Source organism: Xiphophorus hellerii, chromosome 21 (genome assembly GCF_003331165.1).
Source record: "Xiphophorus hellerii strain 12219 chromosome 21, Xiphophorus_hellerii-4.1, whole genome shotgun sequence".
Classification (NCBI taxonomy): domain Eukaryota; kingdom Metazoa; phylum Chordata; class Actinopteri; order Cyprinodontiformes; family Poeciliidae; genus Xiphophorus; species Xiphophorus hellerii.
Window position 1 is genome coordinate 8,711,937 of NC_045692.1, and position 13,472 is coordinate 8,725,408.

The 13,472-nt window shown below is 41.8% G+C and overlaps 1 protein-coding gene across 1 annotated transcript in view; it reads left to right on the plus strand.

Annotated features, from left to right (window-relative positions):
- The window catches only part of bmp6 (bone morphogenetic protein 6), a 53,289-nt gene that overhangs the window by 23,932 nt on the left and 15,885 nt on the right, over nucleotides 1–13,472 (plus strand). The window contains 4 exon segments of the mRNA XM_032550886.1: nucleotides 8,271–8,463; nucleotides 11,559–11,707; nucleotides 11,898–11,923; nucleotides 11,925–12,096. Of these exon segments, the coding sequence (XP_032406777.1) occupies nucleotides 8,271–8,463; nucleotides 11,559–11,707; nucleotides 11,898–11,923; nucleotides 11,925–12,096 (540 nt within the window).

Sequence of the window (13,472 nt, forward strand, 5' to 3'; positions counted from 1 at the left end):
AACTACAATGGGAGGATTTCAATCACTTAATTTGAGTGGCCCAGTCAAAGTCTAGCCCTAAATCCAATTAAGAATCTGTGGCAAGACTTGAAGCTTGATCTTCACAGAAGCTCACCAACAAAACTGTTGTCAAAAATGTTACTTTCTAGATATCAAATGCTTGTAGAAGATTTTAGGTGGAATGTTTTCATTCCTCAGAGGGAACGAAAGCAAATGCAGGTCAAACTTTTCAAATTGTTTGTAAGACATTAAAGCAGACATGCATCCTTCTCCTTTCATCATTATGCTCTACCTTGTGTAGGTGAATTATATGAAATCACATTAAAATACATTGAAGTTTGTGGCTGCATCCTAAAGTAAAAGCACTTAACTGGTTTGAATTCCCGCTCTCCAAATTGGAACTTTATTTGTTTCCCAGTATTCATTCTGGGGAGTCAGGGATTTGGTGTAAAACCATACTTTTGCTTCCTATGTTTCACTAAACCAGATGTAAGGATCTTTTCTTGTGTTGGATGAAGACAAAGAGACACAATACAGCCCTGGTTTTCCATACATGCATTATGGGATAAACTTTCCTTTAAAATGAAAGCTTATATTCCGAGGCAGTGAAACCCAATGACCAGCTGGGGCCACTGACTAGCATTAGGCAACTCCAGGTATGAAAGGACTTTTAAATATTCTACCATTAGTCTGTAAAAATGACTTGTGGCACAAAGCTGTCTCTTCTTATTTGTATTTAGAGTGGTACCCAAGCTGACATGACTTGGCCATTACATGTCTGCTAGTGTGTGAGGTTGAAAATACACAGAAGTTTTTTAAACTGACAGATGTAATAAAAGAGCTCAGCAACCTTAGATAACATGCAACTACTTTAATCTATTATAATAGAGAAAAACCTAGATATTATAGTCTATGGCTTCGAGGTTAAAGCCATAGACTTTAACCTCATAATTATTTTTATGTAAGTATGTAACTTATATAAAAATAAGTTTTTACATTTTTATATTTAACGTTGCACTGTTTCTCCACAAATTAGCACAGCTGTAGCAAACCAGCAATTTTGCACTTTTACGGGCTGGGTGGGGGAAGGGTGTGAACAGTGTGATTGACAGCGCTAAGACCCGCCCCCCGGCTCTGATTGGTTGTTTCTGACCGAGAGTGGTGTATTTCTGCAGATGGCAGTAGGAACACAAGCCAGAGGAGCTTAATTTTTGTCACCGATTATCTCTCTCATATTACACTGTCAGGATATACTTATAGATTTAACAACGAAAAACCTTTTTATAAAGGTTATCTACTGCAGCTTTAATAGAGAACTGTAGAAAGATGTCGAAATCACTTAGAAAATCATTCTACAATCTACTCACATGATGTTTCTATTAGGCAAAACTTCATTTTTCATTTTTCCTCTCACTAAATAAATGTGTTGAAATTAAAAGGCTGACATTTTTCACATTTTCAGTGGCAGAATACCACAGGAAGCCACTGCCGAAGCTGTTATTATTAAACATCTTCACCAGGAGTCCCACTGGATGCGGCTGGCACTGTACTGTTTAAAAAGGATCTTTGTGCATCCAAGTTAAACATTGTGGGCCTGCAGGTTTTTTCCTGTCATTTGGAGAAAGTCCGTGTGGAATCACGAGAAGCGTCTGTGACGGAGAGACTATTGTTTGAGTTCTAATTATGTGATTCAGGAAATCCCATTATGTACGTTTTTAACTTTGGGTCACAGTTAGCCTAGGTTGGCAAAAACAAATTACAGAGCAAGTTTTATCGTATTTAATCACGTTGTATTGTAGTGTATCACAACACACTACAATGCAATGTTCAGCTATCCTTCAGAGGAATTGGCTGAGCACCATTAGAAATGAACTGGCCACTAACCACAGAGAGGTCTGCCCAGTGTGTTTCTCCAGATTTGTTTTTTTCTGCTTCTACCTTATTTTCCAGATTGTTATTTTTGATTGGGCCTATTTGATATTTTCCATTTTCAATTTCTGCATTTCAGCCAGTAGATATTTTTTCCGCTTTCCATCACTGCAGTAGATTTTTCATTGAATGACTTTTATTATATTTTTTATAAGCTGCGGCTTTCATTCACTCATGAGGGGATTTTATTTTCTTCCGTCTTCTCCATCCAAACTGCTTCTCACTTTACAGACGGCGACTTAGGCTAAAGTTTAACTTGCCTAATTTCCTCTTAGTAACTTATTTTTGTGATGCACCAATCACAATTTTTGCAACGATTTCCGATCTTGGCATTTTAAACCTTCGACATTGTTAATTTTAACCAATTCTACTTTCTCCTCAGGAAAGAAATGCATTTAGGATGATTATCTTTTGCCGTCCTGTTTTATTCATTCCTTAAATTGTGACATTGTATGTGAGAAAGGAGTTCGTGCAAAACAGGAGACTAATATGTCAAATTGATTTCAAAATGAACATTTTTAGCTGCGTTTTGTATTTCATATCAGTGATTATCATAGCTGGACCAGCCACTTCATCGGCGGTCACTACTTGAATGAAGGTCTTATCTGAACTCTACAAAACACTGTCAACAAGCACAAAAGGACAAACCAGAGTACATTTTTTGTTTGCTCCTGAGGTCTTGTGCTCTTTCTCATCCAGAACGAGTTCCAGAAATGTCTCGATAGGACCTACTGGTGCATTCGGGAAAGCAGTAAGAAGAATCAGATTTTTGGGTTTAGGCCAAATTCCAGTCACCAGCTGATATTTTGTTGCTTGCTTTTTTTCCCATCTGAACTTTGTGGGCTTTTTGGTTAAATAAAAGTTAAATAAATAAATCATTCACCGCTGATTTGAATTAAAATGGCATTTAAGGATAAACAGTATTTTTCCTTCTCAGTGGGATGGAAAGAAATCTGTGCATTATGTCTTATAATGACCTTTTATACCACTAATATTCTCAAATAATAAATCAAAATTTAGGTTGTTAAAAGGAGCCATATGGAAACATAAGAGAGCAAAGTTTATTCAGACTCACCCTTTCTCTATGTGTGTGTGGGGGGGGGAGTAGCCATGATACCTACAGCAGCAGCAGACAGCAGAGCCAGATGTTGCGCAGGTGGAAACGAGAGAACAGCTACTGTCAAAATGTCCAGGGGAATCTGCAAATCCTCCAACTCACTCTCTTCCTGTCAGCAGCTATCTCCTGCGCTCCTCTTTTCTACTGCAGCCGAGGCCGACTCTTTCCTCCCCTTCCTCCCAGTTTGTCCCTTCCAATCTCCCCGTCTGTCCCATGACTCGGGCTGCGGCACTCTCATTCCCCAGAACTTTGTGCATTTTGTCCCTTTTTCTGTCGTTCTTATCAGGCAGCCGTCGTCTTGGTCCGCTTTCCTTTCTTTACTCACTTTTCCTTCTGGTTTGTTTTTCCTTCCCGTATGTTGCGGTGCTTCTCGCAGCCGATGATATCACCCACCGTGCCGGGGTGAATCATAAAATTCCCCTGATGCTGTCTGGTTTCATGGTTGGTCTGACTGCCACTTTGTGCCTTCGCAATGTTGAAAATGAAAGGCAAAAATATTTAAATGAGTCACTGAACTCTGTAATTCGTGTGTTTTTACAAACGGGGACGATTTCTCTGTTTGTGACGCGTTCTGTTTATTCCGGCGAACTCCTGCCTGGATCATCCTAAAAACCTACATCCCTTCTCCCTTTTGTGTGTTTCTGTCTCAAAGCTCACGTCACGGTGGATTAGCGCAGAGGTTACGCTCCCCGCGCTCGCTGTGTGAAGACTTCCTTTTGATTTTAAATGCGAACCCTCGGTGGATTTTAATCGAAATTCAAGCTGAGAAGGCGGAGAAGCAGCTGGAATGCTACTTATCCAGGAAGGCTGCGGCTCCCAGGCTGCTTCACACAGGGCTGCAGTGATAAAAACCCACCATAATGTGAGATGGGAGACTCGGCCTGTGCCTGTATTCCATAGTTTTAATTGTGTGGCCGCCGAGAACGACTCCCCTTTCTGAAATTTACAAAAATGATTGACTGATTGATGAGCGGGGCCGCTGAGTTGTTTAGTGAGCTCGAGGCGCTTGGAGGCTTCGTTTGGGTTTGGTGGAAAATAATCGTTAAAGGAACGCGCCCTGTGAATTTCATTAAAGCCTAATGACATCTGCGGACGCATTTTTCATCCAGGGGTAAAGTGTTTTCCCCCTTTTGAGATTGGCTCTCAAAACTGTTTCTCTGCAACTACCAGAAAGTTTGTTGAATTGTTCAGGAAATTGGAAGCAACTCTCAGAGCATCTTCATTAGAAGATCAAAAAAGACTCAGTTTGGCTTCTGCTTGTCGTCGTGTGGGAAATCTGTTTCATTTATTTGTTACTGAAGTCCAAACATTTGCCTTTCCCTGATTGGTTCTTAATCGTTCAACGTGTTGCAGTGTGGTATCCAGTCTCCCTCTTGCTTGTCGTTTTTTTTCCCCACACACTTTCTACAGAGGAATTTCCCAAATACAGTTGAAACCTGATATTAACGTACACTGTACTGGATGAATAATGATGACAATAATTAATAATAAAACAGCAACGTAAACATTTCTCTGTCACTTTCTACAAACTCAAATGTCTTCTGACGGTAAAATTACAATTCCTTTAAATAATTTGGGGAGTCCTAAAGTGTGATGTCATTGCCTGTGTTTTAAGACAACATCTCAAACACACTGGTTCCTTGTGTGACATCATGGGGAAAAATACCTAAAGAAATCTGTCAAGTAATGAGAGAAACAACTACAGACAGAGTTTATGTTAATGACAGATGTAGAGAATTTTTTTTATATTTCATTTGCTTTTAATTAGTCTTTCTGCTTAATGGGGCAGTATTATGTGAAATTGACTTTTTTGAGCTTTACATCATGTTATAATATGGTGCTGTCATGATTCTTTCATGCATGTTTAAGAAATCCTTTAATTTCCCAGCTATTGAGCTCATTATAGGAGTTAGGTCTCAGTGCAACGCTGATAAAAACGTCGCTAAAGGGCTAACAGAGGAGCCATGTTGTGATGACTTCCTGAAGGCGGAGGTTCAGAAAAAGGAGGAGTTTTTAAAGAGACAGAGGCCCAATTTGAAGACGTTAAAATACAAAGTGAAATTTCTTCTGAGTCATATCTTATAAATGATATGTGCCTTTCTTGTAGTTTGTTAAATCTGGGTTTAAAAGATGTGTTAACTTACTAAGAGTGAAGGGATCCAATCTCATCTCAACTGTCTGTTTTTTTGGGGGTTTTTTTTTGCAACTAGTTTCTTGCAATCATAAAAAATTGTGCTTGAAGAGAGATTGTCTCCTTCTTTCAGCCAGCTGACTAGCAGTGGTGGCACCACAGCACTTTTTCTTTGAGAGCTCATTAAATCAGCTCTTGCCAATAAGCTGCTAATATTTAAAATTCTTATTTATTTTTACATTTATGTCAGGGTTTTTCTTTATTTTCCCAGTTAACAGTTATCACATATGCTTGAATGGCAAGAAAAAAAACAAAACAACTCTTCTCACAACCCCATATAGCTTATCAAAAGTTTTCTAGCTAGAAAGTCACTAGAATGTTAAATGGCGCAGTATAAAATTTCAGTGTGTTTGTGTTGAAGCCCAGAGGTGCACAGTGAGTCTTGTAAAGTCATTTTGCGTAGCATGACCTCTGATTGAGGCCTCCGCACACAGGCTTAGTGGATCGATCTACCCGTCAACACAAGAGGCGAGCTGTTATCACACACAGTCGCTGCTGTGTGTGCGAGTGTGTGTGTGTGTGTGTGTGGGCAGTTTTTGGAGGAAGATGATGAAACGATCACTGTCACATCTGATAGAAGTCTCAGTGACGCTGATGCGAATAACATCTCATTCTCAACTGGTGGTTTCCTGCGTCGCACAGAGACAGAGAGGCAGCCGTAAACCGAGATGCTTCGGTGATGAAAATTTGTTTTGACCGAGTTTTTTTTTAGCAACGCAGAGATGCATTACGCATGAGCGTTTCGACTGACACGTCTCCGGCTCCTCGCTCGAGTTCACGAGAGCTGGAAGTGCCTGGGGAGAGGCGGGGAGCGTTGACCTTCCTGGGTGTGGGTCCAAGGCGGGGCTGGCACTTCTGTGAAAGCCTGACTGGTTCCAGTGTTCTCACATTTGCACAGTTTTATCTTGTGTGACACGCTCTGTTCCCAGAACGTGTCACTGGTTCACACAGGGTGGGTCTCCACATCATAAAGTGACCAGAAACCTTTAAAGCGTTTGGCTAAAGCGGTAATTAAACTGAGGTTTCAGCTGTAAACCTATCCAAAGCGTGATGTGCTGTAAAACTGTGATCGGGTCAGATATCTGTCCATGTCCATGGTGGCCTGCAACTGTTCGCTGCTTGCATATCAGAACTTTTTCATATTTAATAACATCATAACCACACGTAGTAAAATTTTGTGTGATTAGTCAACACATAAATCATTATGGAAGGCACGGATTGGCCCACAATCCTCGAGTTTGACATTTGAAGTAGCGTATGACTCTGGAAATTAGTTTTAAAATATTTCACAAATAACAATCTGAAACGTGTTTCAATTTCATGTATTTTTGGGATAATTACTCTTCACAACCCAAGCCAAACTTTTGTGCATTTAGTAATTTTTGCCCACTTAATTTTTAAGTATTGCCACATATTCTCTGTTTGTTTTAAATCTTCACTCTGATTGATTCATTCTAAGACATGAAATGCACTGATCTAAACTCTAGTCTATTCTTATTCTTCTTATTATTACTGTTCTATTAACCCTTTGAGGTGTGAAGGTGTTTGTAAAAATATATGACTACTTTTAGTATTCCACTGAAGTTTTGGCTGTATGTTTGGGCCGTAACTGAGATACAGCTACCTGCATGTTTGACTATTAACTGGGTTTGTTTAGGGATATCAAAGTGACTGCATGTCACATTTTTAAGATCTTTATTAATAAAAATGTGTCGTCAAAATCAGGCATCCCTATGTGCTGCTTTGGATATGTGTACACATAAAATCCCGATTAAAAATATGTAAACACTTATGCTTTGCGAAAATGTGAAAAAGCTCCGTTGTCGTGAATACTTTTGCGAGGCACTTTAGTGTTGCCTAAGTACTGCTTGCAGCTGTGGTAGTTTGCTCAGTCTGGCCAACAGAATCTACCACAGAAACCTCCATTGAAGAAATGAACTTCGGCATATCTAATTAGGATGCTTTACGGCTCCTGGTAAACAGATGATGTTGGTTTCACGCAGGACCAAGCAAGCAGTTTCCCACTGTTTTTAGTCTCTCGGTCGCACAAAACCAAGCCTGCCAGGCTTCGGGAGTGGTGTAATTTCTTCGCGCGGCCTCGCCGAGAAAGGCGACTGAAGCGTGTCGCGCAAAAAGCAGCGACCCCGGGTGAGATCCGGAAACCGCTCGGAACCAGTTTTATTGGGTGAAAAGCTGAGTTGGTGGAACGGTTCTCAGCGAGTCTGCAGTTAAAGTCGGTCGTGGTGAGACCGCAGATTACTGAATGTCTCTGCGCTGATTGGAAGCTGGATTAGAGATGATGACAGCGTGTTGGTGTTTCTGGCGGGATGAGACGTATGAGAAACTCTTCAGTCAAAAGCCTGCTGGTGTGGGTTTTAGGTTCAGAGGGAATAACTTTGTGAAAGTCTTACCTTTTTCCAGCTCCTCCTGTAAACAAGAAATGTGTGCAGCAGGCCCCGGTTTTTACTTGGATTTCTTCCTTCCTGTGTAAACCTTCCAGTCTCTCAAGTGGGATTAAGGCATCCAACTGTGAAAAGAACCTACTCCTCTTGGCGCACGGTATCATTATAGCCTATGTTGCTCTTAGAAGCACAGCAGGGAGAGTTTTTGTCCTCTACACATTGTCAGAAGTGTGTCGCAAGATGTCTCCTAAGTTCGCCGGTGCTGAGAAAAAACATCACTTCGAACTGATAACAGGGATTTATTTTTGGGCGGTGAAAGCCTCAAAACCTATTAGAGTTCATGTATAAATCACATGTTTTACATGCATGAAAGACTTCCGTGGTCGACCTCAGAACAGCGTCTGCGAAAAGGATATCCGCTCATCAGTCTCTGCTGTATATTTAAACGGAAATCCCTGTTTGTAAATATATACTTTGGTCTTTATTTGTAGAGTCATATGTCTGGACTGTGAGTGCAGCTACAGAAAAAAAACAAACCAAAACAAAAAAAAAAGTGATGATGAATATTGGTTGCATGCTGCAGTTTTGTTGACTTCCCCCCCCTGTATTTCTGTGTTTCCCGATCCTGCAGTGGAGTATGACCGGGAGCTCTCTCCGCAGCGGCGTCACCACAAGGAGTTTAAGTTCAACCTGTCGCAGATCCCAGAGGGCGAGGCCATCACGGCAGCCGAGTTTCGCCTTTACAAGGAGTGCGTGAGCCAAGCGTTTCGCAACGACACCTTCATGCTCAAAGTCTACCAGGTCGTCAAGGAGCACCCTGACAGGTACTAGCACACATGAGAGGCCTTTTACTCTTGGCTCTTTCAAAAAAAATTTGTCATATCTCCCTATGTCAAGGTTGCTGAAACTTCCAGAATTTCATGGTTAAACCAGTTGCTGCCCTACATGAAATAAAGGCATGTTTCTACAAACTCTCAGTGCCTTGCAGAAGTCGTAGCATCCCTTGAGCTTTTTCACACCACCGCATAGTTTTTACGTTAAAGCCAAAAGGTGCTTGCTGCGTCTCCTACATGGTGTGTATAAAACATCAAATAAGATTTATGTTTTTGTTTCAGCTATAGCTTCCTTTTTATTCCATAAAGGCCAGATTTGTGGAGTGCTAATAGCTGTACTGTCAACAGGCCATAACACCTGAGCTCCTCCACAGTTATAATGGGCCGTTTGGCTGCTTCTCTGGTTCTCTTGTTGTCCGATCCGAGAGTGTAGATAGACTTCCACATGTTGGTGGGTTCGCAGCTTTACATTTTTGGTTGATGGATTTAACAGAGCTGTGTGAGATGTTCGAAGCTTTGTAGCCTAACCCTTCCTTGAACTTCTCAACTTGATCATCCCTCACCCGTCTGCCGTGTTCCTTGGTCTTCATGATGCTGCTGTTCACTAATGTCCTCCAACAATCCTCTGACGTCTTCATAGAACGACAGCTGAGACTGTGAACCCATAGATGCAAAGTTTTCCAGAAGGGATGCAGTTTGCCACTGAAACTAAATTTTTGCCTGTGAAACTCCTGCTGCTTAGAAACCAGCAGTTCTGCTTTCCTTTTTGGTGTCCATCGCTTCAATCCCATGCTTATAATGCAAAGCTGAACAAGCCCCTACCCCCCATTTGGCAGAAATAACTTCAGCTTTAAAAGAGTCCCATCTTCTAGATAACCACAGCTGATACACGTCAAACATTTACCTTACCTCTGCAGGGCAGATAAACAGTGCCTCTGAATGGGTTTGGTGTTTCAGGAAGTCTGCTCCCTGACAAACAACGTAAAGAGAGTTTCTGATATACTTCAACTTATTCTCAGTCGCTTCGCTTTAGCAGGCTCTTGAGGAATGGAGAATTGATGAGCTGGGTGGCTTTAGCGCTCAATATCTGCTAAATGTGTTCAATCCGTAAGGCCCATACATCTGCATTTTAAGGAGAATTAGAGCTTACCACTCGTTGTTAAAACATGGCAGTTGAACAGACAAGCTACTTAAATTTCACATTCTTAAATTCATTTTTTCTCTTAAGATGTTGTTGAGTTACCAAGTTGGGGCTTAAGTGAAATAAAAGTAAAAGATCTTTAGCTTTAAGGTCCTTTCCCCCCCCCCCCCCCCGTCCTAATTTAACACGTTAAACTGAAACTTTGCAATCGCCAAATCTGCAGGAAGCCTATTAACTTTTCCCGTGGCCCTGACTCCCGTTTTGGCTCTGAGCTGTAATGATAGAGTGTTTAATTAGCTTGACGCCCTTTGTTCTTTTCATTCGATTGGCTTCTTGAGCAGCAGGCCAGGAATGCGAGAGATTACAATGCCAAAAATGTGGCAGAGCTGACATGAGAAAAGGCAGGCTACTCCCAACTGCTGACCGCTAATCAGCATTTTTTTTTTTTTTTTTTTTACCAATCATAGGGCACTTAACTTATGTTTATCTTTGAAAATAATTATATAACTTTTAAAAAATGAAATAAATGCTGATAAACGTACCTCTATTCCAAGAAACCCTACTCACATTTTGGTTTATTACTTTCACAAATATGCCTTTTTTGTAAAGGACCAGGAAATTCTTCTACTTTGCATATAAAGATAAGCAAAGCAACCAACAAGATCTATTTAAAGAAGCGGTTTCAAACTAGGGGTGGACATTTATCGTATTGTTTATAATTTCTCATGATGACTATCTCATCATGAAGTGAATTCCGATTTATCGTTGTGATCAATTCCAATTAAATGCTGCTTAAAATCCCCCAAAACTGTCTGTATTTTTGGGATTGTTAGCTTTACTATTTTCTCCACAATAAAAATAGCAATAAATATGATTGAATGCAGTAGTCACTGTGTGCAGTTTAGTGATACAGATCATCCTCCTTTATGCAACTGCTGTCCTAGAGAAGCATAACAAAAGCAAATGGTTTTCAAGATCAGCATTTGTGTTTGTGTGCCATGCCGTCACATCCACACAGTTACCTAAAAATTAAGCAATAAACAGTTCTTATTGTCGCTGTCGTTATCACAATACGACCACAAAATATTCCGATAAGTTCATGTCACTCACCCCAAATCCGAAAAGGAAAAAAAACAAACAACAAAACTTCAGTTAATTATAGGTTCCAGTTTGTGTAAGAAGTCAGTGATAAAAAGTTTCACTGGATCTCAGGTGGAGATCTTTTTTCGTCACATGATCGCCGTGTGAAGCGTCGGCGTCCTGGCCCAGCTGGAGCGACTTGCGTGCAGGGGGTTTCGTGCGGAAGCCGTCAGAAACGCTCTCATTACAGACCAATAAAGCGGGGCCGCAGAGACATGACTGCAGGGGCATTCTGCGAACACCTGGATGATTGCGGAGCTTTGATGTCGTCTCTGGGAGGACGGTCCCACGGGCTCTCCGCTGTGTTATTACCGTCTCTAATGGGACGGTGGGAGGACGGGGCCCTCTTATCATCCACTCTCTGCCTTTTCCTTACGTCTCCTCAGTTCTCGCTTCTCATTAACGAGTCACACTTCTCTCCAGCGTTCGACACATTCCGCTTGACTCCTTCGCACAGAAAAATTGTTGTAGGTGATTTTAGCGTGCATGACTCACAGGAAGTGGCAGAGAGAATCTGACCTAACTGATGTCCAATATTTAGATTCTTTTCCATGAGAAAAAATTTCATTCAAAAACTCAAATATGAATTGATGGAGCTAAGCATTAAATTTGAAGAGTCAGTTTATACATGATGTCTTGAGATAAAAATCCTTTTTAAAGGGCAGATTTGGCCTTAAAAACATACAGAAACTTATAAAAACAATAATAAACTGAACAAGACAGTTTTACTCCAACTCAACTCAACTGCACCGGTGTATGTGCGACGCCTGTTTTTTAGAAGTTCTGGCTGTTTTGATTGCCTTAGAGAGGCGGATCTGTTCCTGCTGGAGTCCCGGCGGCTTTGGGCATCTGAGGAAGGATGGCTGGAGTTTGACATCACGGCGACCAGCAACCTGTGGGTGATGAGTCCGGTGCATAACCTGGGCCTGCAGGTCAGCGTGGAGACCAGTAGCGGTGAGAAACTCAGCCTGGTTTCAAATCGGCGTTTTGTTCTAGATCGGTTTATAGATTTCAGTGCATATTCATCAGTTTAAATAACTCACTTCCTTTTGACAACACGAAACAAAAAACGGATCATAAAACAGTCAGAACGAGCCAAACCGGGCTGTGATGCTTATCTAAAGTTGCCTGTTTTCCCAAGCAGGGCAGACCATCAGCTGTAAAGACGCAGGGACTCGTAGGACGAGATGGCGCGCTGGAGAAGCAGCCTTTCATGGTGGCGTTCTTTAAGGTCAGCGAGGTCCACATCCGCTCCGCCCGCTCTGCCGGCGGGAAACGGCGGCACCAGAATCGCAACCGCTCCACACAACCGCAAGAGGCATCCAGAGGGTCGGGCCAAACAGGTCAGTGTGCTGAAACCTTAACCGACCTCAGAGTGGCCGGTGAATGCAGACGGATACAAAACTAACCGCAACGTTACCTCCATAGATGCATGAATTATGTCCAGCCTGCACACTGGTTTGTCTGGTTAAGGTATTTCCTTTAGAAGTACTTGATAAATTGGACCCGACCTGCACAGGATCTCTTTGTAATCAGCCACTATTAGACGGAAACTGTAGCTCAGGGATGATGTGCGGGATTTATTTTCCCTGCAGCTTCCCCATAAGGATAGAAGGAGATTGAATATTCAGCCTCCTTCGTGATTTATGAAGGTGATTTCTGTTGCTGGGAGGGTTTGGACTCGGAATTAAGTGTCAGAAAAGTTGCATGTTTATGACAACTGTTTGCGCTCGACGGGAAGGGAAGCGTTTTTGGTTTTCAGAGTGCAGGGTGTCTTGTAAAACAGCCGTTTAACATCCACGTTAAATGGCCGTTCTACTGGCCTTTTAGGTGGTAGAAAAACACAAAGTTGCACATAGTCATGGTGGGTACTGACGCCCGGTTTTTTTCCAAAATAAAAAAAAAACCAAAACATAAATAAAAACCAGAAAAACAGTGGCCCCGTTCAGTCTGATACCTTTAAATACAGCCCGGAGCAACCAAATGCTAGTCTAGCTGGAAACCCAAGGAAGAAATCAAATCCAATTCCAGTCAAGCAACATTATTTATTCTGCGAGCCAAAGGGCAGTTTGGCTCGCAGCTCTCTGGTCAACATAACAAAAGAAAATACAAACTATAATGGCATGCAGCCATTTCAGCATCAGGACAAATACTAAAATCACATGAAATTCAGTAGAGACAAAAAAAAAAAAAAAAAGATTCTCCAAATTCCTACAAGAGCTTGTGGTTGTGATGTGACAAAAATGCAAAAAAAAATAAAATCTCCATGCATCCTCTTGCAGGGCACTTTGACCTCGGTCTATTATAAAGGGAGTATTCATTCCTGAACAGAGCTGCTAAATATTCAGTGGTCTGTCTTGACAGGTGACCTCATCTTTAAACTCCACTGCAGTTCGCTCCTCAAGCAGCTTACCGGATGATGTAATGAGGAAGGATAATCCTCATCTGATTAGCTTTGCGAGCGTTTCAAATTAAATCAAACCGTAACCCGCCCACCTTTCACCTGCTGAGCAATTGTGGCCCAACTCGATGGCGCTTAAAACTAAGCTGCTACTGCGAGGGCTTATTGCCTGAGTGGCACTGGCGCTCGATGGGAATATCGGTTTGATCGTGAGTCATAACGCGACTCACAAACCACGGCGACACAAACTGGATCGGAGCAGCAGGAGACTGGGAACTGTCGCTCTGGCAGAATATCCCATCAGGCTCCACTAAGCAA